A 25,032-nucleotide genomic window follows, 5' to 3' on the forward strand; every position below is an offset into this window, starting at 1 on the left:
CTTCCACCTCAGGTCTGGCCCAAGCCTCTCTCGGTCTTTACTGAACAAGAGGTGAAACCTATCGCGTTATTACCCCCACAAGCTGCCCAGCGGTGGCAGGAGCAGTGTATCAAGCTCCAGCCCGGGTCCCGGGTCCGCCGTGCCCGGGACCGCTGCCCGAAGGACGGAGCCAGGCCCCGCTCAGGCGCTGCCCGCGCAGCCGCACTGCCTGCCGGGACTCGTAGGCCGCGCAGAGGTTTCTGGGAGCTGTAGTTGGCGGGCGGCGCCGGCGCGTCGCTCCCCTCCGTCAGTCAGTCAGTCCGTCGGTCTGTGGGGCGATGGCCGCCCGCTCCCTGCGGCGCTTCGGGACCGTCCTCCCCTTCGGCGGCGCGCCGCGGCGCGGCAGGTACGTGAGGCGGTGCGAGTGCGTGAGGGGGGCTGTGTCCTCCCTCTCCCTCAGCTGTTAACGGTCGCCAACGGCCGTGGCGCTGACCCCTCCCCTCCTGTGGCGGGCTCGGTGCGAGACGTGGCAGCGCCCCGGGCCCGGGCCCGCCGCGGCGCCTCGTCGCCGCCGCCGCCGTAGGGCGGCGGCGGCGGCGACGAGGCGCCGCGGCGGGCCCGGGCCCGGGGCGCCCGCGGGGGCGTGGGCCGGCGCGGGGCTCCGCTGGAAGAGTGCCTTCCCCCCCGGAGGTCTCTGCTTTACCCCGTCATGAGAGGCATGCTGCTGGCCCTTAGCTCCTCAGAAGGCCTGGAACAAAAACAGGCTCTCAATAAGCAAGCTCTTTCCTGGAAAAGTGACATTTTGAGGAAAAATTCATTTTCGTTTTTAGGGAAAAGCGTTTCTGTGGTCAGCAGGTCACGTTGTGACGTTGTTTCCTGCCGTTACACGTATCCACAGGTGATTTCTGCATCTCTTCTTGCCCATCTGGACCATTCATTCACGAAGTATACGTTTAACATACTCCTCAAGTTTTATTTTTGGTAGTGATGCAGCACCTGTACTCTCAGTGTGTTTTGGGTGGTTGAGGGAAGAGGGTCCATTTAATTGTGTCAATATTTAGACGGAAAAATGGTGTCCAGTCATATTTTTGGACATTGTGGAATATGGCTTATAAAAGTGAAATCCATAACAGGTGCTTTGGTTATTTGAGTGAACTGTGGGCAGCTGAAAAGAAAAAAAAGTCAAACTGCATGTTAGTTTATCCTGGAGTTTTTTATCTGAAAAAAAAACCCAAACCCAAAGGCCATTTAAATGCAATAAAATAATTCTGCAGCACATAATAAAAGCATCTGTGTTTGTGGCCAGGTGAAATGAAAAAAAGTCAAACTGCATGTTAGCTTATTGTAGAGTTTTTTCCCCTGGGAAAAAACCTGAAAATACCACTTCAGTGCAATAAAATAGTTCTGCAGCACATAATAGAAGCAACTGTGTTTGGGACTAAATGTAAAGATGCGTGTCTGAAAGTCCTTCCTCTTTCCTATGCTCTTATACGTGTGAAAACTATCTTTGGCCCTCTCAAAATGTGCACCAAGTTTGAAATAGGTGACTTTGTCTGATGGGAGCTGAGCAGGCTTCCTTCGTGGAGGATCGCCAGAACCTACCATCGGTGTGAAACTTCTCTTTGTACGCAAGCTCTGCGTGGCCATGCCTGCGTCCCAGCCAACAGGAGCGGCTCTGTACAGCAAAGCGGTGGGTGGTGGGGCCCAGACACCCATGCTGTACGCATCTTGGGGACTTCTTACCCTGGACTAGCTGTAGTCTGGGAGCCTACTGCCCAGTTTACAGCCGTCCTGTGTTAAGGTGCACTGCACAAGCTTGTTCTCCAGTTTCATCGAAGAGGAGTCCACATGGTTTTAATCTCTGGTATCACTCCCTGATGAAACAGAACACAGTAATTGGGGGTAATTAGGAGATTTCCTTCCAAAGCACGCTCATCAGAGCTAAAACACTAATGCAGATGTTTCTGTGTGTCTCAGCGTTTGCGTGCTTTGTCATGCTGATTTGGGAGGAGGAGGAGGAGGGAGTGTTTAAGGAGAGATGGGGTAGGACCCTTGTCTTCAGAGGGAACATGACAGAGGCGGTTTGGGATGGTCGGGTATGGTGCCTGTCATCCAGAAAGAGGTGATACTATTGTTCTGACTGGAGAGACCTGTTTGCATCATTTTAAATTCTAATCTTTAAGGACAATTGGCTTAAACCATATGGATACAATCAACTTCTCTGCTACATCTGTCTATTTGGCTTTCTGTGACATCAGTTTGTAAATCTTTTTGTATCACCAGCTTAGTTGTATAATCCCTTCACGTGCTCTGGGACTTCCACGTGTCCGTCGCTTCAGGATGTGTGAACTTCCTCCAGTGGGATTTCTGCCTATTTTTAGAGCAGCTGTGATCACCACTGTGTTTAGAAGATGGAGCACAGTGCAGTGGACAGACTGTAAATAGCACTTCCCCTTTTTAGTGGAGTATTTCTTTCATCCTGGAGGAAGAAGTAAATTGAGCGGCATTTTCAATTCTGCGTAATAGTCCTTCTTAAGAATTCTCTTTGGAGTCAGCCTGTGGTTCTTGTTTCTTGCCTGCAACTTTTAAGGCAGGCTTGTCTGAACAGCACATGATACCTGGGGCATTTTACTGCACGGGGGAGCGTTCTGTAACTTGGTTTCACAAGCTGGAGAAAGGAATCCATGCAGGCAGCTCTCTGCTTCACGTAGGCAGGTCCCCATAGCTGAGGCTCATTCATGCTCCTCTCCTACGCACTGAAACACACCCATTCGAGTAGTGTAAATCCCTTGCAGAGGGAAATGACTCACTAACCTTTGCTTCTTGGATGCAAAAGAGTTAACTCATTTGTATAGCTTTTTTAAGACACAGGAGTCTAACCTCTGAGGTGCCTAGCAAGGCTGCTTTCTCAGCTGCATTTCAGGTTTTCTGGTTCATCTGTAGCATGGCTAATTTCCATTCCTGCAGCTCTTGAAATGAAATGTGAGATGATAAAGTACAAAGCTCGTAGTTGGTGCTTGCCACGGACACACCTGTTATTTACAAAGAAAGCTTTACAGTTGTTAAAAGCTTCATGGATTGATTTTGAAGGCTTGTTGAAGGGGGTCCTTCTCTGTCCCCACCTCCAGTTTAGTCTACTTTCTATAACTTTGAAAAAGTGCTATGTTAATCAGTCAACAATACGAATGTATCAAGCATCTTAAAAATCATTCAAGATGCCTCAAACAGATCTTTCTGCAGCCAGGATTAAGATGTAGGGGGTTCTTCTGTGTTGGCATTCCTGGAACCTGGAACCGCAGTGGCTGGGCAGCTTTTTGAAAAGAGCCTGGTCTGAAAAGAGCCTTTTTGAAAAGAGCCCCTCGCCTGGGTTCTTTAAAGATTAGTGCAAGGAACATCCTACTCCAGAGCAAGTGTACGTAGCAAAAGCACTTTCTGACTTGTATTTGGCATGTAATGTGTTGAAAAGGAGCAGTTTGACATACAGATTATGTTTTAAGTACCCACTTCATAAAAAATTTGATATGCAAATGTCTTCAGGTGGGAAAAGGAAACTTGTCATTAGTGTTGTGGGACATGTAGCAACCTTGTATTAAAGATAAAATGAGGGAACATCTGGCCTGCTAAGCAGGGAGTGGTAGGAGATGCTTGGTGGTCTTTGGGCAGATATAAATCTCTTAAACTGTGCTTTGGCCATGGAGCTGAGCCAGTCTAAGGCCTGGCTGCCGCCCAAAGGGGGACAACCTCTTCCCTTTCCCACATCTCACCAGGCTTCACATGTTTGTCTTCTCTTTTGTACTGGCACTTGCACTCATCTGATCTGTCAGCAAGCCTATTCAGGGACACAGACAGAAAAGTCTTTTTGTTTTGTAGGGTTAGTTTTCAGCTGTTTTAACTCCCTGAACCTTCGTTCTACACAGCTCCAGTACTGGAATAAGGGGAGCAAACCTGTCCCTTCCGGTTGCCGCTGTAAGCTCAGCTTAGCTGGATTGCTGAAGAACACTTACGTTTCCTGACGGATTTGATAGCCCCAGAAACAAAAGCTGTGCGTTTCTGCGACATTGTACCTGGGCAATATAGCCTTGCTGAAAAGTAGGAAAGCTTAATGGTGCAGGCCTGGTAACATGAACTCAGCTATATCGATTCTGGCGCCTAAATTAGCATCTCTGTGCGGTGTTGAATTGTGCTGTATAAACACAGAAGTTTGAGTCAGTGCCAGTGCAGTGATTTCTGTGCCATGCTGCGTTTCACTCAGTAGAGGTGCACTTAGTATATGCAAAACACCTCTATTAAAGGCGATGTTGAAAGCTCCACTCAGAGGAAGAGCCCAGGTGTTCCCAAAAAAGGAGACACCCTTCCTTGTTAAGCATATACAAAAATGTTTCCTGAATGGAGCTGGTTTGGGAGTAAATTGAACTTTCTGCTGCAGACTCTGTTCCTGGTGTAAGGTGTGAGAGGGAGGTGGGCTGGGGCTTTGGCCTCATGCTGGCGGGAATGGGTGCTGTCTAGGTTGGTTTGTAAAAGTAGGTGGTGTCGGAGGGGAAGTGAAAATTCTTGGTTTCGCTCATGGAGTGACAGCATTGTTGCCACAGGTGAAGGGCTTTCTGGAAAAGAATAGCATGAAGCGAAAAATATTTTCTTTATTTTTCAAAGTGTCTAGCATGCTGGTTTTGATCATCTTCTGACCAAACTGTTTTCAGCCAGACTTCTATTATCTAGTTTTTGGGAAACCTGTGAGATTGTTACAGTATAGAAAAGGCTGCTAAGCACCTAGGCGGTGTTTATATAGCTCAATCCAATTATCTGACTCTTTGGTTGTTTCATTATTCCATCTGCAAGTTGTGGAGTCAGCTTCCTGGATGAGCTCCACCTGCTGTACCAACATGAACCACTGACAAGTGTGCTTTTTAGTTGAAAAGCGTACTTAGGATGAAAAAGTCATTGGAAATAAGATAGGCTTCAGTACTTGAGGCTTGGGCTTGTTTTGTTTTTTCTGCTTTTGGGACTCTTTCATTGCCAGTAGAGATAAAAACCGTTGAAGTGCTTAGAACTGTTGGAGAATATTAGGGACAATTTTCATTTGGCATGTTCAGTCCCTTTTCCAAACATAGCTAACAGTGCTGTCAAGGTCCTGATGGAAGGCCTTAGAATATTTGGGCTGCACACAACTTGGTCATGTCTCTGCCAGTTCTCTCTGGTTTCTTAACTGTTCTTTGTGCAGTGAACATGAAAGCTGGGTACAGTCTAGCAATTGCTACTTTGTGAGAAGAACTGGTCAGCAAAAGGTTGAAATTCTCCTCCTTTTCACTCAATAGGAGGAAAACTGAATACACCAAATGCTGTGTCTGTTTGCGCCCAGGAGAACAAATGGGTCAGAGCATCTGAGAATTGGATCCTCTGTTAGCCGGCAGTTTGAGATGTGTATGTCTTTCCTTGCTTGTTAAATTGCTCCGCAGAAATCCACAGCCATTCCACTGGTGTGACTTTTGCCCTTTTGCAGTCACTGTACCATCTTAGGTAGCAGGCTAAGCTCTGCCTGCCTATCTTAAGTGCCATGGGTTTGCAGATCTTACTGAATTTTGCTCAGAACATTTGGGTTCTCTTAAATAACTGTAAAACCAGCTTTATACCACCTGCCTCCTTTTCAAGACTGTCTTGCAAAAACGTTTCTGAACTTTGTCATCCGGTATTGACCACCTGTACTGGGAGGTCAGCAAAAATGCAATCCAGAACTTGTTTTCCTGTGAAAATGCGACTCTTTTCAAGTTATGTCAAAGAAGTGGTGTACAGCCTCTGTGGTGACGTGTGAGTCTAAAATAAAAGAACTTTTCAAAACATCTGTCTCTGTGTTTCTGTGCTAGTTGTCCATATTTTCTGAAAAGAGCTAAAATTTTATCTAGAATCCTATGCACCTTTTTTAAGTGAGCCTACTTTTAGTAATCACGCTAAACTAGAATTCTTCTTTTTGACCCTGTTGTTACTTAACTTTCCTTCTTTTTCACTAGTTTGTATTTCAGGGGGTCCCCATGTGTTTTCAGCACTGCAGCTCAGCAGAGAAGTACAGGAGACGAGTGTGGCCCAGAAGATCCCCGTGATGAGCCCAAGCATCCCCTTTCTGACTGTGCCTTAGAGCACAAAGCCATCAAATTGGAAGAACAAGTCCGGGATTTAACTGTGAGTATGCTGCTGGTGGCATCATGATGTCTTCTGTTTGGTCCCCCTTGACTTGATCTGTCTTTCAGCCCTAGCTTATTCTGTAAGCCCCATAACACGCACACAAGGCACTGTGCTATGGCAGCCTTCAAAGCAGCTGTGCTCTAAGTGTGAGAGGGTGCACTGTGAAAGTACAGTCTGCCTTTCCCAAAACGCCATCTGTCAGTAGTACCTAGGAGCAAGAAACCGATAGTATGATCCTGGCAGGCAAAACTGTATGTTGGAGATGGTCTGGTCAATTCTTTCACAGCATTGTACAGAGGGAATGGCAGTAGATTCGTCCTGATTAGCATCACATATTGTGTTGCACTGGATCCAGATTGTCTGAGAAGGAAGGTCCTCTTTAGTGACAGTGGTGTGGTGGAAATGGTAGGCTCATGTTATAGGAACTTTGAAGAACAGATGTGACTAAGGAGAGGATTAACTACTGCAGCACTGGGCAGGCAATTCTGGAGAGTACTACTGCACCAAGTGATAAATCAGCTAGTTGCAGATCTGTTGCTGAGACCGCCGACTTGCCTGCTAGAGAAAGGAGTGTCTCAACAGCTGCAGTGAGTCATGCAAAAATCAGCAGCCTGACAATGCATTGTTCAACTGAGCTGCGCCCTGAATGCTTCTGGCCTTCACTTGGGTCCTTTGAGGGATTCGCAGTTGTGCTGACTAATCAGTAGGAGAGGGACTTGGGTTTGCATGTAATGAAAACACAGGAGCCCAGCACAACCTTCTGATGTGAAGTGGGCTCTTTTTAAATTGTTTCTAAGGGATTGCTAACTTGTCAGGAAATTGGGTTTACCTCCTTGTTTGATGTCTCCCCTTGCTATTGTGGTTACAGGAGCGATACCGGAAAGCTTTGGCAGATTCTGAGAATGTCCGGAGGAGAACACAGAAGTTTGTGGAAGATGCCAAGCTCTTTGGTAAGCAAAGCGAGGCAGAGCTGTGTTTACTGCGGTGGCCTGCCTGCCTGCCTGAGCATGAAATGCTGATCAACAGCTTTTCTCTCCTGCCATCCTGCCCTTGTTCATTGTAAAGTCTGGCATCATGTTTGGCCTGGACTATTGGTGTCTGGGCTTACTTGCTGTTTTTTCTGTATGTCCAACTGTGTCCTATCAGGTTTATCTCAGTGACTGTTTTGTGATCTTTTTCTAATAAAATAGGCCTGGTGCAACTGAGTGTAGTTCTACTGACTTGGTTGAAAGTACAAGTTCTTCTGTACGCTGAGAATTGGCTCTGAGTTTCATACTCTTAGCTGTGTCATCAGGTTGTGATTTCCTTTACTGTATTAACAGCCTCTTCTCTTCTGCTCTAGCTTTTGTCCCAGGCAGGATCTACCTCCTAAAGGTTGTCAGTTCCTATATCAGATGTTCTTTAAAACTTCTATAATAAATACTTTAGCATCAGTGAAGTGAGCTGGATTTGTAGCTTTGGCAATGGAGGCAGGTGAAGGGCAAAGAAACTGCTGTTTAATCATTGCACTCTGCCAGCACCATCTCTGAGAATGAGAAACTGTTATTCCCCACAATGCATGAATCTCAGAAGGTTTTTTATTAGTTAATTCCAGTAGCTTTGAAATTAGAGCTGCTGTAGTTTTCTTACCGTTCTACCCATTGTGCTGTAAAATGGCTGTTGGGATAATCAGCACCATTGGCTTTGAGAGGGTTTTTTTGAGCTCTGAATTTTATATGTAGTATGCTTCAGATCTGAAGAAAAATTAGGTTCTTTATTAGAAGTTGCTCATGGAGGCATGGGGTTCTGTAGAGCATTAAAACAGACTCTGGCGCAAGAGCAAAACCTGAAAGGAAGTTGTAGCGAGGTGGGTGTTGGTCTCTTCTCCCAGGTAACAAGTGATAGGACGAGAGGAAATGGCCTCAAGTTGTGCCAGGGGAGGTTTAGATTGGATATTAGGAAAAATTTCTTCACTGAAAGGGTGGTCAAGCATTGGAACAGGCTGCCCAGGGAAGTGCTTGAGTCACCATCCCTGGAGGTATTTAAAGGACGTTTAGATGAGGTGCTTAGGGACATGGTGTAGTGGTGGACTGGGCAGTGTTAGGTTTGCGGTTGGACACAATGATCTTAAAGGTCTTTGCCAACCTAAATGATTCTGTGATTCTATGAAATGGGTGGTAATTGGTCTGCTTCTGTCTGCTCCTTTGTTGCTTCTCCTTCATGCTTCTTTCTTCTGTGCATGTTTAAACATGTATGTACAGGTATAGACAGCACCAAACTATTGTTTCTCTTTCTCTGTTTTCCTAATGTGTCTTTCCAGTAATTTAGTTATGGCATCTATGTAACTGAGGGAGGCTGGTTTTCCTGAAAATTTTGCACTGTGTAATACACCACTTCCGGAAATGTATCTGATCTAAACCCATTTTTCTAATGAAACAGACTGCATGACTTTTCATGACCAACCCAAAGACCATTTTGTCCAGTCCTTCCACAATGGTTTTAACTTATGAATAAAATTGTGGATGTACTTTTGAATGGTCATGTATTATTTTAGTTCCCCCCATTGCATTTATTCTCCGTGTGCATGGGCATTTGTGTGAGTTGCTTGGCAAAATATTTATGTCTGTGGGACTGTATGAGAGGGTGTGGAACAGTGTCCTAAATGACACGTCTTAGTTGCAAGAACTTTTTGGAGTGAAATACTAATGCTCTACTTTGTCAGGTGTACTATAGATGTGTATATATATGTTGATGTGTATAGATGTACCTTTCCTGTGTATACCTTGATTTGGGGAGTCTTTAGATTACTACCCACGTAATGATAAAGCTTTGGCTACAGGATACAGGAGACACTGTCTGCTCTCACTAAAGTAACAGTTCAAATAACTTAGCAGCTTTAAAGGTGCTTCAGACTGCTGTGACTTTGTGCCTGTCATTGTAGCTCTGTATGTTCTGTAAACTGCCCTTCATTTACTTCTTGCTTCTTTGTGCCTGTAGGGATCCAGAGTTTCTGCAGGGACCTTGTGGAGGTAGCAGATATCTTGGAGAAGACTGCCGAGAGTGCTGCAGAAGAAGCAGAGCCTAGTAATCCAAATCCAACCCTGAATAAAATCTATGAAGGCCTCTCTCTCATAGAGGCCAAATTGCAAAGTGTATTTGCCAAACATGGCCTTCAGAAGATGAACCCTGTTGGTGGCAAATATGATCCATATGACCATGAAATAGTCTGCCATGTACCAGCCGAGGGAATGCAGCCGGGCACAATAGCACTGGTGACTCAGGATGGCTATAAACTCCATGGTCGCACTATCAGACACGCACTTGTCGGCGTGGCAGTAGAGTCACAGGAATGATGTGGGCTTCCCCATTGGCATCTGGGACCTTACTGAGCTGAGGACCCCTCAGCACTCAGTCACAACTGCAGCGCGCATCTTTACTTATTTATTAAGCTAGGTTTGTATTGTATGTTGGCTTCTTTATAATGTGTGCAGTCATTTTGCCATTAATTCTAAGGTACTTGTATATTTAATAATCCTTTTTGGAGTACGCGGAGTAGTACTAGGAGTCCTGCTATTTGTCAGAAACATGGCACTGTAGCCCCTTTCTCCATTGCTCATTTCTCCATTAAGACTGGTATGGGGAAGAGGGGAGATATGAGAGAAAAGGGAAATTCTCTGAGAGCTAAGGAATCTTGTCTCCTGGTTCCATCTCTGAGACAGACTCCTGCAGTGGCCTTTAGGAAAGTAACTTCTCTGCCTCAGTTTCCATATCTGTATTAAGTGAATATAATAATACTTATTGACCTACCTCACAGGGATGTGGTGAGGCTTTTTCTTTGCAAAGTACTTGGAAGAGGAAAAGCCCAAAGGGCTGAGTATTATTATCAGGCTGGTTTTGGTGTCTTCCCTTGTCCCCTGACCCCTCAGGTGGGGATGAAGATGATCACTTGAAGTGACATTTAGGGGCAGCTTTTTCTCATGTCACTTCAGGAAAACAATCCTGAATTAATGAAACCTCTGTCGTACTACAGTTGAATAGGGATGAGGTTTTAAAGAGGATTCAGTTGTTAGGTCAGACTTTAATGTGTTAATATTTGTTCTCCAGGTAAAACTTCAGCTTGCCTCCTTGTTCCTAAAGGTAAAACAGGGAGTAGTGGTTCTTGGTGGAGCCAGAAAACAGTTCTGAAATCTCTCTTTCTCCAACCAAAAGATATATTTTAGAGGAGAGTAATCTCTCTTCCCTGATGGGTATTTGTGCAGCTTTCAAGCATGATAAACTATATGCTCTTTGTTGCAGCTGCTGGCAAAATGGAGATGTGCCCTTAAGCAGGAAATCTGGACTGTTTTATTTTCTCAGCTCTCCAATAATGGTACTCGGATAACACTAACTTCCAGTTCACATTCAGATTCTACTTTTGCGTGGTCATAGTAAATATTAAACCTTTTGGGTTTTGATGCAAGGAGAAAAATCTTTTCTACTAAAAGTCTCAAGTGCCCTTGAACCAATTTTAGCAGCAGTGACAAGAAAGCAAGGGAAGCAGAAGGCTGAGGAAGTGAAAGCTGACCTCAAGCCGTCCTCTTAGTTGGAGTTGTGTTGTTGTCACAGCATGGCATATGTATTTCCCAGTGGTCCTTTTGCCTGGAGTCCATTTATCTCAGCTGAAAGGATGCAGTCACTGAGTAAGATCAGAATTTAACCCTTTACAGAGCAGCAAGCAGTATAATGACAGAAGAGTTATATAAACCAGCCTGTGGTCTGCAGTATACAAAACCAAGGCAGGAATGGTTGTTTTCAGGTTGTTTCTTACTGATTTGTTAATTCTTGCCTTTTTACTTTCTGGAACTGGATCCATGGCCTGACAGTTATCTGAGATCCACTTCCAAAACTCTTTACTTATGGTGGATGCCATCACTGGTTTGGAGGAAAGCTTATTCTTCTCCCATTCCTTTTCAGGCTTCAGTTGCATAATCCTTTTGTGGTGGACTTCAGGACTGCCGCAGCCTTCGGTTAGCAGCTATTGACAGTCTTTCATCTGGGGAGACTATGTGCAGCTAGTTGGTTGTCATTCCAGAAACTTAAGGAAGATGCACATTTCTAATATGCTCCATGCAAGCTGCTTTAGTGACAGCTGTATGTGGGTGACTCAGTAGTGGATACTTTTTTAAATGCAGTTTTCTGCCTCTCTGTAGTTAGGTTTTCAGGCAGGTACTTAAGATTTCAACTCTGAAACAGTGCTTGGTGGCAGCATTAGATCACTTTGGACAAAACTCTTGTTCAGTGCTCTTGTTTTATTACATTGTTGGAAATTTCAGAGATATACAGGACTGCCTGTTCATTGTTTTGCTGGTCTACGTGCTGACTGGGTCACCAGGTTACACTGTTACTCAAGACAAAGAACAGGTAAAATATGAAACGTGGTAATGCAAGTCTTGCTGTTCTGCCTTGACTGTCTGCAGCCTGTTCTGAGGAAACTGTGTCTTCAGCTGGAAGGAGTGGTTGGGTTCTCTGCTGCCTCCTCAGTCCCGGCTATCTCAGCTGAGTCTTTTTGCAATAGAAGGAAAGAGCTGGTTATGGAAACTAACTTTGAATGTGAAACTTTATTTATAAAGAACTAAACAAAAGCAAAGGCATGTTACACAACAAGTAGTTTTCTGTCATAGGAAAGGCTGCAACTTGCCCGAGCCAGATTTAAAAGTAGTGTGTGACCAGAAGTGATGGGATCCAAATCTTCTTTAAACTGACCCATGGAGCCACTTGACTGTGAAAGTATAGTACAGCTAGCTGGTCCACCTTTGGACTCTTTGCCAAGCCTGCCTGTCTCCTCAGCTAGTATGCACCCATTTTTGCCTTAAAGATATACCCTAAAATGCACTCCAGACCTCTGTCTGTAATAAGAGGTTATTGATTCAGCTTGTGTATCTGGGATCTGCTTTCACTGAGGCACTGTTGTGTCTAGAGGAGGAATCTGAGGGATCCAGTTCCTGTGCAATCTTTCTCACCCTCCCACAGGTGCCATTTAAGTTTGGGCAAGCTATTTTCCCTGTTCATGTCCCACTTTTTCAATCTATGAAACTTCTACAGGATCTTATTGAGCTTTTATGATGATTACTGCAAGATGTACCCATTGCTTAGAGACTCTTTTACAGAAGTTACCAAAGAGATAAATACTGTAGCTGTTATTTGTCCTAGTTTCTGCTTCCTTTGAATGGTGAAGTGAAAATGAAATAACCAAACCTGGATTCCATCACAGAATCCAAATTTCCTAGGCAAAATTTGATTCTCTTGCCTTTCAAGCACACTTAATGGTCTCGTTTATCGTGGATGAGATTGCGTAAGGGTGGATTGAATTTCTCCTTTGTAGATTCTTGCTCCCTTGTCTGCCCTGTTTGTGTAAAGCTTGCACACTCACCACGGTGGGGTGGAGTCCCCACTGGTGCAGTTCCGTTGTACTCTGCAGAGTTACACCAGAGAGGAGATGGTCCCATGAGCTTTTTCTCTCCAGTCACTTTATTCAATGACTATTTAATACAAACAGGAGTACATTAGCAGGGACGGAATAGCAAAGGAGAGGAAGTGTCACATACCTCTTAGTCATTTCCACTCCATTCGCCCAGCCATGAACAGAAGAGCTCAGGCTGGGAATGCAGACAACTAGATAGGACATGCATGTGATGGTGATGTGTGGACCTGCATTTCTGCTCTCGGGAAGTGGGCAGCCCCACTGAACGTGGGCATTTGCCTTGTTCTGTGGCCTTGCCGTACCCTGTCAGTGGGACAAGTTTGAGTTGAACTCCTGGACGAGTCTCCAATGGCACCATCTCAGAGCACGGCAGCGTCTTAACTTTGACCAGGAGCAGTGCAGAATGTGAATGTCGCTTTGTGAACCTTAAATTCTCAGTGCTTCATCAGCAGAGCTTCTGTTGAAAGAGACAGCTGTGATGCATCAATAGCTATTAGCAGTCCTTTAATTTTTAAACAAATGTATTTAAGTTTGATGTGTGAATATTGTAGTATTTTTTTATTTTAAAACTTGAGATGTTTTGATATTACTTGCAAACTCAAATGAACAAAGCGTCGCTAGTCTCCAAAAATCTAAGTCCATTTAGTTGGTGGGAAACCTGTATATATTGTATTTTTTTGTGTTTCTGTGCTCTTTGTTTACCCAAAGGTTCTGGCTGTATGAAAGACAAAGACTGAAGTGTGGGAGTGGTGCAAGTAATTGACAACGACATTTGAGTTAATGTTGGAAAGGGCTGATTTCATTTAGATGTCCAGATACTGTCCATTTGCAAATAAAGAAAAAAGAATTGCAGTTGCTTCCTTTTCCTTTTTTCCCTGCCCCAAACTGCTGCTCGTTCTGACTGCCACTTTAGTCGGGTGGGACTGTGGATTGAAAGGTTTCCCGCTATTCCTGATCTGATTGTCTAAAATAAGGGCTATAGTCCATGGCAGTGGAGAACTTTGTTGAACGTGTTGCTAACAGTCCTTCAGGTGGACCCCAAGAAATGCGCACATGCGTGGGTGTCATCTTTCCTCACGCAGGTGAATTGTTGGGGATTTCTGCACTGATAAACTGCCCAGGTGTGTCGTTCTCTGGTAGCTCTGCACCTGCTTTTGTGTCTGTTCCTAGTAAGTCCACTCATGGACCATCATGTAGAGAAATGCTGTCTGCCAGCCTTTGGTGGTGGTTCATTCTGCAGAACTCTGCTGACAGTTGAAATCTTGACACCTGGTTTTATTTTTGCCATTCTGCTCTCTCACAGCTTCGCTTTGCTGCGTTTTTCCCCTTTGGTGTGCAGTATGTTGTAGCAGGCGTACTGTATGGCAGCTCGATTAAGGATGGCTCAATATACAGTGTGTACTAACGCTTGCGGTATCTGCAGGCAGGTTATGATTTCAGGGATTTGTTGGAGAGAAGAACAGGCTTTCTCTGTAGGGGTGTGATTGTAACAGATCACATTCTCCCTTCGCATGTCCTCTGCAAAAATAGCTGAGCCTCCATTCCTGGTTTTGCCTTAGTCTTGTAACACTTGGTGCCACGAATGGTGGGCCTTGCTTGCCTTGTTCTCCTGAAGCTCTGAATGCCCCTGGGCACTTCTCACTAGAAAAAAACCTTTGCAAAAGACCATTTACAAATGGTCTTTATGGGGCGAGATCTATCTTTCTGTGCTAAAGATCTGCCAGAGAAGTCCCCTTGTGATCGCAGAGGTCATGTCCCCTTATAGGGGCTCTTCCTCATTCTGCCTAAAATGTGTGGGCATTGCTTGGTGTTCGCTAACCAGACTAGACCAGGAAATACTGCTGCCTGCTGCTGTGTTCGTAATTTCTGGCTCTGCTGGTTTTTCTCTGCACCGACAGTGAGAGTTGGGAGTTTTCAAACCACAGCCACCTCCATCCGCAGAAAAGCATCAGAGCTTGTGAGCAAGAGGAAGAGCATTTTGCTAATGGCACGGTGTTGCAGAACGCCTGCAGCAGGGCACGGTCTGCCGTTCCTGCTGGGGCCATCGGGAACAGTACTGACCTGGACTCCTAGGAGCTTTGCAGCGACAAGCCAGATTTCTTGTCGCCCACAGCCACGGTGAAATCAGGCTGGTTAAGTAAGAGCTTGTTAAAACCTGAGGCATGCTGCAAAGATATTTCTGTGCTGCGTTTTAAGCTGCTTTGGGAACGTCGTCTCCCCGTCCTGGTGGGTTGATACTGCCCACTGTAAGGACTTGGGTGAGCTCAGCAACAGTAGTTTTTGTCTGTGCCCCCCCAAAACGTTCATACCTGAGCTTCCAGGCTGTGCGTGCTCCCCCATGCAGGAACTTTGAAGCAGCTTCTGGCTGGGGGCAGGGAGGGGGCCCGTGCTTGAGTTGTGTTTCTCCTGAGACAAAGTTCAGATGACAGATTCTCAAACTAAATTTTGTCACTTGGTACAGAGCCAGCCCTGGGCTACAGCAGGCTCTGGGTCTGTAATTTTACATGTCCTACCTGTTCCAGAGTTTTTGCTCAGTCTTTGCTATCCTTTGCAATCTGAGCAGCAGCAGGCTCCCAGATGGAATCCCCATGGCACCAGCTGCTTGCTGTCGGGCACCTTGTTTTGCCCAGGGCAGAAATGCAAGCGAAAGCTTGAAATGCCCTTGCTGATGCATGAGCCACGCGGGCTCCAGCCTGCTGAGCACCATGCCTTCACCCCATGTGCAGACTGCGCACACGGAAAACATGCTCCGGCAGCAGCTTGGCCCGAGTACTGCCCTACGGCACAGCCCCCAGCATGCTTGCAGCCAGAGGGAGATGGTGCCACGGGGAGCTCCTGGTTTTGGGCCCTTGGTTCACCATGGGGTTGATTGCGAGTGGGATGCTGCTGAGCGTCCTGGTGGATGCACAGCCAGCGGTGGGGAGCAGAGGGCACTGAGGATCCTCGCTGTGGCTGTGCCTGGGGTTGTTCATGTGCCGCAGCCAGAACTTTTGAGAGTCTCTGCTGAGCCTCAGTGTCATCCTCCAAGGATGAGTGCTGGGAGATGAGTTACCCCAAGGCCTGCTTTTGTACCGCTGCTGTGTCTCCGGTGAGCCTGCTGCTGCCCCTGTACCACCTCCCTGAACCCGGGGAGCAACGCCAGGCTGTGTGCATCCCTCCGGCTCTGCGGGAACCAAGCCCGCCCTCCTCCCCGTGCTCGCCCTGCTCCTCCTCGCCTTGCCGCCGGCAGACGCGCTGGCTCAGGGCTTCCAGCGCCGGGTCAGGCCTGCCTCTGCTCGCCGGGAGCCGGCCCCCTGCCTGGGCCCGGGCCCGGGCCGCTGCCCGGGCGGGGCGGCGCGGCAGCGGGGGGCGAGGGGGCCGAGCCTGCGGGAAGGGGCGGGCCGGGCCGGGCCTGGCCGGGGCGGGCGCTGCCGCTGCCGCGGCCCGCTCTCCGCGCAGCCGTCCGCGCCATGGCCCCGCCGCCCGCCGCGCTGCTCCTGCCGGCCCTCGCCGCCCTCCTGGCCGCGCCCGCCGCCGCCCGCGCCCCGCCGCGCAGCATCGGTAGGAGCGGGGGGGGGGGCGTACCGGGTGGGGAGGGGGCACCCATCCCGGGTACCGGCAGCAGCCGGCCTCCTCCCTGCCTGCCTGCCTGCCTCCGGGGATGGGAGAGGCGAGCTCCGGCACCCGTTCGCGGCGGGAGCAGGGCGTGCTGCCGTGCATCCCTGCGCCGTCCCCGCCGCATCCCCGCCCTCGCATGCGGCTCCGGCCCCTTCCCTCCCCGCGGCCGGGGTCCGGGCGGGGCGCAGCGGCGTCCCCCTGCTCTCTCGGGGCGCGCCGCTGACCCGGCCGCCCTCGCCCCTCTCTGCCGGCAGCCGTGGTGGGCGCCGGGCTGGGCGGCTCGGCCGTCGCCTACTTCCTGCAGCAGCACTTCGGGCCGCAGGTGCAGCTGGACGTGTACGAGCCGGCGGGCGTGGGTGGCCGGCTGGCCACCGTCACCGTGAACAAGCAGCAGTACGAGAGCAGGGGAGCCTCCATCCACGCCCTCAGCCTCCACATGCAGGACTTCGTCAAGATCCTTGGTGAGCGTGGGCACCCCAGCGCTTGCATGGCCTCCCTCCCTCCCTGAGCCGGGGGGCTTCCCCTTGGGGGCATGGAGAGGGCTGCTTCCAGTCCACCTCGGCACCCCCGGGCATGCAGTGACCCCCTTCTTGCTGTCCCTGTGTCCCAGCCCTGTTGTGCCCTGGAAGAGAAAGGGATGGCACGGCTCAGCAGAGCATCAGGGCGAGGGGTCCTGGTGGAATTAGTATGTGGGAGGGGGTTCACAAAATCCCACCAGTTTGTCCCAGCCAGCAGCACGTCAACTCCACGGGGTGCCCCAACATATAGGGTCTGGCAGGGGTCCCAGTGCCCTGGGGTCTCACGCTCCCTGATGCTCCTCCAAGAGCATCTTTGCCAACATCCCCGCTGTGGCGGTGTTTGGCGCTGGCCTTTCCCAGCGGCCAGCCAGCCCCAGGGAGGCGTGCGAGCCCAGCAGGGCCGGGGTCCCTCTGCTCCCTGCAGGCCTCAAGCACCGGCGTGAGGTGGCAGGGAAGAGTGCCATATTCAGCGGGGAGCACTTCGTCCTGGAGGAGACTGACTGGTACCTGCTCAACCTCTTCCGGCTCTGGTGGCACTATGGCATCAGCTTCCTGCGCCTGCAGATGTGGGTGGAGGAGGTGATGGAGAAGTTCATGAGGTAGGAGAGCCCGTGGGGCTGGGGGAACACAGTGAGTCTTGCCCGGCACCAGGGCATCACCAGGCACCCTGTGCTCCTGTCCCCTCCAGGATCTACAAGTACCAGGCGCACGGCTACGCCTTCTCCAGCCTGGAGGAGCTGCTGCGCTCGCTGGGGGGTGACGCCTTCGTCAACATGACGCAGCGCTCGGTGGCCGAGTCCTTGCTGGAGGTGGGCGTCACGCAGCGCTTTGTGGATGATGTCATTGCGGCCGTCCTGCGCTCCAGCTACGGGCAGTCAGTGCTGGTGCCTGCCTTTGCAGGTGAAACTGGGGACCCCTTCTCCTCCCCATGTGACTCTCCTTCCCAGTGTCCCCTCCACGGGCAGGCTGTTGAGCCGCCCTCCTCTTCCTCTTCCCAGGAGCCATGTCACTGGCGGGGGCCCAGGGCAGCACCTGGGCAGTGGAAGGAGGCAACAAGCTGGTGTGTTCAGGTCTGCTGAAGCTGACCAAAGCCAACGTCATCCCAGCCAGGGTGACAGGCATCTCTCTGCACAGCTCGGGTGAGCCTGGGCATGGGGTCTGCTCTGGGCGCCACCGGCCTGGGCGTGGGTCTGGGCGCACCAGAGCAGGAGGTTGGTGGTGGCATCATGGATGTGCTGGGGCAGAGAGAGGGCGTTGGGAGGCTGGAGAGCATCCTGGTCCTGGTAAAGCATTTGGGTGAGGGCCTGGGACTCTGTCCATCTCCCCTTGTCTGACCTGGTGCGGGCCCTGCAGTACAGACCTCGACCCTGAGGTTCCCCTCTCTCCCTCATGAGGTCCCTCAGGTCTCTTCTATGGCACCATCCTTGTTGCAGGCTTGCTCCCCCATCCAGCACAGCAGAAGGGCTGGATAGCTGGGGTCTGGGGGTGGGCTGTGCTGCCCCAGTCCTCCTTGCCCCGCTACGCTAGGCTTCTCTGGAAACTTTCTCCCATAGGCTTGATAAAATCTTCTTTCTGCTGCCCTAAAGTATCAGCAAACTCATCCATAACCATCAGATGCTATGGTCCAGCACTGGTGTGTACTGGAAAACCAGGGGATGGAGGCCATGCTAGAAAAAAGGGAGCCAGGGCAATACTACTTGGGGCTCAGGGCTACTCCTAACTGTCTACCATCTCTTTTCAGAGGGGAGAGCCCTGTACCAGGTGCACTACGAGGGCAGTGAAGGCCAGGGCTCAGCTTTCTACGACATGGTGGTTGTGACAACTCCCCTGCACCCCAGCAGAAGCAACTTCACCTTTGAGAACTTTGAGCCGCCCATCGCCGACTTCCCTGGAGCCTTCCAGCCCTCCGTCACCTCCGTGGTGCATGGCTACCTCAACTCCTCCTACTTTGGCTTCCCCGACCCCAAGCTCTTCCCCTTTGCCAGCATCCTCACCACCGACACCCCCAACCTCTTCTTCAATGCCATGGACAATATCTGTCCTGTCAACATCTCAGCAGCTTTCCGTCGCAAGCAACCCCAGGAGGCCGCAGTGTGGCGTGTCCTCTCCCAGCAGCTGCTGGACAAGCAGCAGCTGAAGACCCTCTTCAGGTCCTACTACTCGGTGCAGGTGACAGAGTGGCAGGCGTATCCCCGCTATGATGCCGCCAAGTCCCTCCCGCCCATTGTGCTCCATGAAAACCTCTTCTACCTCAGTGGCGTGGAGTGGGTGGCCAGCTCCATGGAGATGATAGCGGTGGCGGCCAAAAACGTGGCCCTGCTGGCTTATAACCGCTGGCATCAGGACCTGGAGAAAATCGACCAGAAGGACTTGATGCACAAGGTGAAGACCGAGCTGTGACCCCCAGGGGAGGCAGTGGGTCGGGAGCTTCTGCGTGTAGTAGCCTGGGGAGTATTTATTACCTTGGGGACACCAGGGAGTTTGGGGCTGGGGGAGAGGGGATGGGCTGTGTCCCGGATGACTTGAACATGCTTTGCCTTCAGGAATACAGTCCCTGCCCAGTGTTGCTGCATGTCTGTGCCGTGTGCCTCAGTTTCCCTGTTCCCCTTCCCCAGGCTATGCTAGAAGGAGCCTGTGCCTTTTCCTATGAAAAAAGGTCGCTGCACATCTGTTTTTTGGAGGGACCTAGGGGGGCTTTCAAGGATGAGGCTGGCTGGCATCCACAGCAGATGGGTGCTGGCCCTAGGCAGGGACAGGGTCCTGCCCCCCAGCAAGCTGCCTGGCTCCCACTGTGCCTCTCCCATCTTCCTGGCTTTGCCCCCGGGAAACTTGGTGGCAGAGCTGACCCCGGCTGGGGCAGGAGGTCCCGTGGCCTCTCCCATGCCGTGTGTGCGTGGAGCCTAGCCCCGCTCACCGGCCTGGCACCCCGGGGATGGGCATGCAGGGTGGGCTGTCGCAGGTCCTGGCTTGCAGGGAGAGGTGCCTGCTGCTGGGTGCTCCCTGTTTCCAGAGGCATCCAGGCTTCTCTGAGCCTGGGGCTCAGCTGTGTTTTGGGGGTCAAAAGAGCCTCCCTGGGAGAAGGCTGGGCAGCACCCATCCCCGGGCGGGCAGGGGCGGAGGGGCAGCGCGACGGGCCGAAATGGAGCGGCTCAGACAGTGGCCAGTGATGCGCTTTATTGAGGACCTCAGAAGCCGCCCAAACCACCCTCCACTTCCCCTGCTCCCTGGGCTGCCTGGCCCAGCGCAGAGGAGCTTGCGGGAGGGCTGGGGAGGGCTGAGGAGGACCGGGTGCTCCCGGAGCTGTTGCACTGATGGAGCGAACGAAGGCAAACGGGGACTTCGGGGAGGGAGGAGGCCTGATCCTGCCCAGCCGGAAGGATGGGGCGGCAGCTGCCTCCCTCTCTCCCCCAGCCTGCTCTGCTGAGCTCCTCCGTGGAGGTGAGGGGGCTCGGGGCGGTGTCTCGCTGTGAGGCCAGCTGCAGGAATGTGTAGCTGGGTGACTTGCAGGGGCTGCCCCTGCGCTGGGTGTTCCCAAGTGGCTGCTTGGGCTGAGGCTGATGGAGTCTGCAGGGGGATTTCAGGGAGCTCTTGGAGCTGCCATCGCCTTGCGCAAGGGCTCTCTTCACCCTGACGCTCAGCCGGGCGACCCTCTCCCAGAGGGCTGGGCAAGCTCGGGAAGCAAGAGCAAGCTGGTTAGATGCCCATGCGTGGCTTCAGGGGTTAGCTCTGCAACCTCAGAAGATACAGGTGCAGCCCACAGCGATCGTCTCCATGACTGTCTGGTACTTCTTGTGACACTTCTTCCCAGAGGGCTTGTGCCCCACCTCGCCTGGCACCGGGCAGAGCAGCCGGCGGACAGGCAGCCGGCTGTAGATGGGAATGCTGGCCATGGTACGGTCCTCCTGCATCGTGAAGGGGTTGATGCAGCCGGTGCAGAGGCATCGGGCCTCAGGGATGTCTGCCGGGATCCGCGTTGCGTCGTGGTTTATGCTGGAGGAGAGGGAAAGCAAGATGAGGCTGGAGAGATGATGAGATGGGGGGCGGTGGGTGGCTGGGGACAGGCAGGGCAATGCCTCTGTGGGGTGAAACGGGCCGCTGCGTCACATCACATCCCCCAGCAGCCGCTGCAGCCCCGTGATGCTGGAGCCGTGGCCACCGCAGCGCCTGCCGGCACGGAGCCACCATGCATGTCCCCAAGGTCCCTGCCCCAAGCTCACCTGTAGGCCCAGGGGGACAGGCTCCTCCGGTTGGACCTCCAGAGCCTCAGGTTGACCTGGCACTTGGTGTCTCCCGGCTCAGAGCTGTTCCTCAGCTGGCGCACCATGTCCTGGATGCTGTGCTCGTAGTCTGCCATGGAGGTGTAGGAGTCGTCCGGGGCCCAGGCCAGGGCAGGGGTGGCCGTGGGCGGCCGCACTGGGCCCCTTCTCCTCCCCTTCGCTGCCTTGCTTTGGTCCTTCGCTTCGGGGACCAGGACCATGGCAAAGGTGAAGATGCAGAGGAGAAGCTGAGGAGGAAGGAGGATGGTGCGTGGCTGCCGGGGCCACGGGCCTGGTGTGGAAGGGGAGCTCTCCCACCTCCCATGGGACAGTGGCTGATGGCAGGACCACATTGACTTTGGGGGGGCACATGCAACCCCCAAAGGGCAACACTGGGCTGTGAGCGAGACCCGTGGAAGCACATGAGGGCACTTTGCAGGGGTGGTGAGCACACGGTTGTGATGAGCCCCTAGCCCAAGCCCCAGCTGATGTGTGTGGCTGCAAAGCCCCTGGTTGCAGCTGGCAATTTGCATTGCCCAAAATGCCCCTGCCCGTGCTCCCTGAGCTGTGCCCGGTCCCTGCCCGACCCCAAGGTGGCTGCATGCTGGAAGGGATGCGTACCCCCTCAGCTCAGGCTGTACCTGGGCAGCCTCTGGTTTAAAAGGAGCTTTAGAGATGAGACAGTCAATAATGCGATCTTTATCCAAACCCTCCTCTCCCTCCCTCTGTGCTCTGGGGACCGTGAGAGAGAAAGAAAGATGCTTTTTCCTTTCCTTCTCCCTCCGGCCTTGCAGGGCTGAGCTCCCGTGTGCTGACACCCGGCAGGCTGCCCAGCAGCGAACAAAGTTGCTTTCTGTAGTCCTGCTCCCTGCTATTCATGTCCCTGCAGCCAGCCACAGGCAGCCCCGCAGCCCTGCCCGCCGTCCCGCAGCCCTGCCTGCCATCCCGCAGCCCTTCCCATGGGTGTGCAGTGCCCCGGGGCAGGGACCGCTCGGCCGGGGCTGTTTTCCCGCTCCGGTACCGGACTGTCCGGTCAGACTGTCGCAGCTTTGCTCTCAGAGGCTGTTGCATCCTCGCCATGCCAGGCGTGGGAGCAATGGGCCTGGCAGGCCACAGCATGCATCTCCAAAGCAAACAAACCCAGGTAGCCACCCGTAAACAAGCGTGCAAATAATTATATTAAAGAAGGAAAACAAGGAGCGAGCCCTGAGCCGCCGTGCTGTCACCTACCAGGTTTGGAGCCCGCTCCATTGCTGCGGAGGGGCTGCCGGCCGCCGTCCTGCAGTGTGGCTGGCACCAGCGAGCCACGGAGCTAAAAAGGGAAAGCCCCAGCCCCCGGCTCCGCTCGGCCGGAGGTGTGTCCGGTCCCCGAGGTGCCAGGGAGCCTCGGCGCCGGCAGGGCGGGGGGCCAGCGTGGTCTGGGACTCGGCCACCCACCGCCTCCCCGGGCGCTGGCTCCACCTGCGGCTGTGGCTGTGGACGGTGACGGGTCCCCTCTGAGCCGGGCAGCCCGGAGGGGCTCGCTGGGCAATAACCTGCCCTGGGGAGGGGGTTTGGGCTCTGGTGGTGCCACCAGCATGGTCACAGCCCTGCCGAGGCCAGGAGGGATATGGCTGCTGGGCTGGGGGAGCAGGGGCTGGCGGGAGGACCGGGGGTGGGCTGCATCCTGTGCTAGCAGCAAGGTGTGCAGGTAGCCTGGGGCTGTCCTGCTGAGGGCCCGCCGTCATCTGTGAGCCACCACCAGCTCTGCTGTCCCCAGGAGCCACCAGACCCTTCTGCCTGGCGGTGGGGCGACGGCACCCATCACTTCCCTCTCCCCTGGTCTGTCTGTCCCCAAACCCTTCCCCTCCTGCTGTCCTCAAACCTGTCCCCAACCCCTGGCAGCGGGGACACACCAGCTCTGCTCACAGCTGCCCTTGGGGATGGGCCCCAGAGCTGCAGGGTGGTGGGTGTTAGTGGTGGGGTGGTGGGGTGGAAGCCCGGTGGCTTCCCCGGGCCAGGCATCGGGATGCAGGGTGCTGCGGTGGGGGAAACTGAGGCACGGGGGTGCCGGCTGTGATGCCCCGTCCCAGGGACGGGGGAGAAGGGGCCTCTCTCGGGAGGGGGCCGGCATTGCAGCCCCCCTGCCCTGGGCGGCACTGTCCCTGCGGCCGGGCAGCCCCCCGTGCCACACGATGGTGCTGTCCTCCACCCAACCGCACCGCCAGCCCTCCGTCCTTCCCCTCTGCGTCCCTCCTCCGCAACTTCCATCCCTCCCTGCATCCCTCCTCCCCTCCATCCCTCCCTGCATCCCTCCTCCCCTCCATCCCTCCCTGCATCCCTCCTCCCCTGCCCGCCCCAGCCGGCCGCGGGAGGCGTGGGTGCCCCGTGCTGTTCCCCACGCTCACGGGCAGCAGGCTCTGCCCTGCTCCTTTGGAGGGGCCTTACATCGGTAGGGCTGCTGCCCCCGAGGCCGGGTGGCGCTGGGGGGCTGCCCCACCTCTCTCCGGTGTTTTCTGCCTCCCCTGTCACCCTGCTCCCTCCCCAGCACCGCCAGCTTTTGCGGCAGCACTACGTGTGGAGTTTCCCTCTGCCTCCCCCCTCACTGTACGTCCCCAGGGGTTTGAAGGCCCTTGTGCTTTGCAGGGTGGTGGGAAATTTCCACCTCCTTTTCCCAATCTGGGAACTGGGCCTCTAGAAGACCCCACAAATGGGGTAAAACACACTGCACCCCCAACTGACACTGTCCCTCTCCTCCTCCCAGCCCCGCTATCCCCGGGATGCAGCAGGGAATGCAGCCCGGCTGCTCCCACCCTCAGGGGAGCCCCAGCCCACGTTAACATCCCCAAGGACAGCCCCAGTAGAGTGTTTTGGGGTCCTTGCCATCCCCTCAGGTGAGGTCTGATGCTGTGTGCTGAGCACAGCATGTCCCTTTTGTCACCTCGGGACCTGGCAGAGCGGACCTGGCTGTAGCAGGGGCCCTGCAGCCACCTGCCTTTGCTGCACCGGGTGGTACGGAAACACCCAAGCCCTCAGACACCAGTCTTTTCTGGGGTGCTGAGCCAGCCCCTGCCTGCACCCCAGCGATTTCACCCCCTATTCTGTGATCCCCCAAGAAGGGCCAGTGAGCAGCCCCGGGCCCGGGGAGCCCAGAGGGTGCTGGCCGCCTGCGTGTGCCACAGCCGCCTGCGTTGTGTCAGCACTCGGCAATGCTGTTTACACATGAGAGAGGCTCAGAGGCATCCGCGCCGGCAGCCAATTACCCAGTTTTGATCTTTTTTGGTGAAAAGGAAACCAGGCCTTTTCAGACATGGCCAAATTTGATAAGCTGGGGGAGGCGGGGGCGGGGGCGGGCGTGGGCAGCTTTTCCCCACCGGCCTTGCGTGAGGGAAGGGGTTGGGGTGCATGGGTGTCTGGGTCGTGGCCAGCCTCTGCCTGCCTGGCTGGGACAGGGCGGCTGGTGGGCTCCGTGTGCCCATGCGGCCGCGGTGCCGACCCTGTGGAAGCAGGGTGTGCTGGGGTCAGGCCCGTGGAGGGAAAACGAGGGAAGCGGGTGGCCGGGAAGGGCTGGAAACCCCCACACGGCTCCCCTGGGAGTGGGTTACCCGGAGGGGAGAGGGGATGTGCTTTCTGGTTTTGTTGTACGTGTTCATCCCTGCTACCCCACTGCATTGCCCCACTGCCATGGGAAACTTGGGTGGAAAACAGAGCCTGGAGAGTGGGAACAGGCTCCGAAACAGGGCAGGAGGGGCCATGAAGATAGGCTGTACCTGCCCCGAGTAAACCCAGGCACATATTTCCCAGGATAACCATTATGGAACCTGCTGCCATGCCCCCAGCCGAGCCCGAGCTCCTGGGGTAGAGGGATGCAGGGCGGCCATGCTGTGCTTGTCAGGGGCGATGTGCTGGCCAGGGAGCATGTGGCAGAGCACACGACGGGTCCGCAGGTAAGGGAATGGGGGGAATCAGACCACAGTTCCCACGCTGCCAGAAAATAGCTTTTTGCCTTTTTTCGCAAGCAGGAATATCCCTGCTGAGGCAGGAGCCACTGGCATGGGTCTTGCGGTCCCCTCCACCCGCAGCGGGCGGT

The 25,032-nt window shown here is 53.1% G+C and overlaps 3 protein-coding genes across 5 annotated transcripts; 2 read left to right on the forward strand and 1 right to left on the reverse strand.

Moving 5' to 3' along the window:
• Positions 1-241: 241 nt before the first annotated feature.
• GRPEL2 (GrpE like 2, mitochondrial) lies at positions 242-13,444 on the forward strand. Of its 2 annotated transcripts, XR_012776843.1 has the most exons (5): positions 242-385; positions 5,982-6,150; positions 7,022-7,103; positions 9,130-9,585; positions 11,086-13,444. XR_012776843.1 is itself a non-coding variant. In XM_075509806.1 (4 exons), exons 1-4 carry the CDS (start codon positions 318-320, stop codon positions 9,483-9,485), a joined length of 675 nt encoding a protein of 224 aa, XP_075365921.1. In that variant the 5' UTR covers positions 242-317; the 3' UTR covers positions 9,486-13,444. The 2 variants fall into 2 exon arrangements, 1 of the variants encoding a protein (XP_075365921.1); XM_075509806.1 differs by having other exon boundaries at positions 9,130-13,444.
• Positions 13,445-15,972: 2,528 nt separating this feature from the next.
• Positions 15,973-19,281, forward strand: PCYOX1L (prenylcysteine oxidase 1 like). 2 transcript variants are annotated; one of them, XM_075509903.1, is made up of 6 exons: positions 15,973-16,132; positions 16,444-16,650; positions 17,132-17,306; positions 17,396-17,607; positions 17,706-17,846; positions 18,449-19,279. In XM_075509903.1, exons 1-6 carry the CDS (start codon positions 16,042-16,044, stop codon positions 19,105-19,107), a joined length of 1,485 nt encoding a protein of 494 aa, XP_075366018.1. In that variant the 5' UTR covers positions 15,973-16,041; the 3' UTR covers positions 19,108-19,279. The 2 variants fall into 2 exon arrangements, with proteins under 2 accessions (XP_075366018.1, XP_075366019.1); XM_075509904.1 differs by lacking the exon at positions 17,706-17,846 and having other exon boundaries at positions 18,449-19,281.
• A 1,160-nt stretch (positions 19,282-20,441) lies between these two features.
• Positions 20,442-22,476, reverse strand: IL17B (interleukin 17B). Its single transcript, XM_075510182.1, has 3 exons — positions 22,194-22,476; positions 20,925-21,211; positions 20,442-20,697 (listed from the first exon to the last, which is right to left on the reverse strand). The coding sequence occupies exons 1-3, from the start codon at positions 22,212-22,214 to the stop codon at positions 20,442-20,444; spliced, it is 564 nt and encodes a 187-aa protein (XP_075366297.1). The 5' UTR covers positions 22,215-22,476.
• Positions 22,477-25,032: the final 2,556 nt, after the last annotated feature.

This window comes from Mycteria americana, chromosome 8 (genome assembly GCF_035582795.1).
Source record: "Mycteria americana isolate JAX WOST 10 ecotype Jacksonville Zoo and Gardens chromosome 8, USCA_MyAme_1.0, whole genome shotgun sequence".
NCBI lineage: Eukaryota > Metazoa > Chordata > Aves > Ciconiiformes > Ciconiidae > Mycteria > Mycteria americana.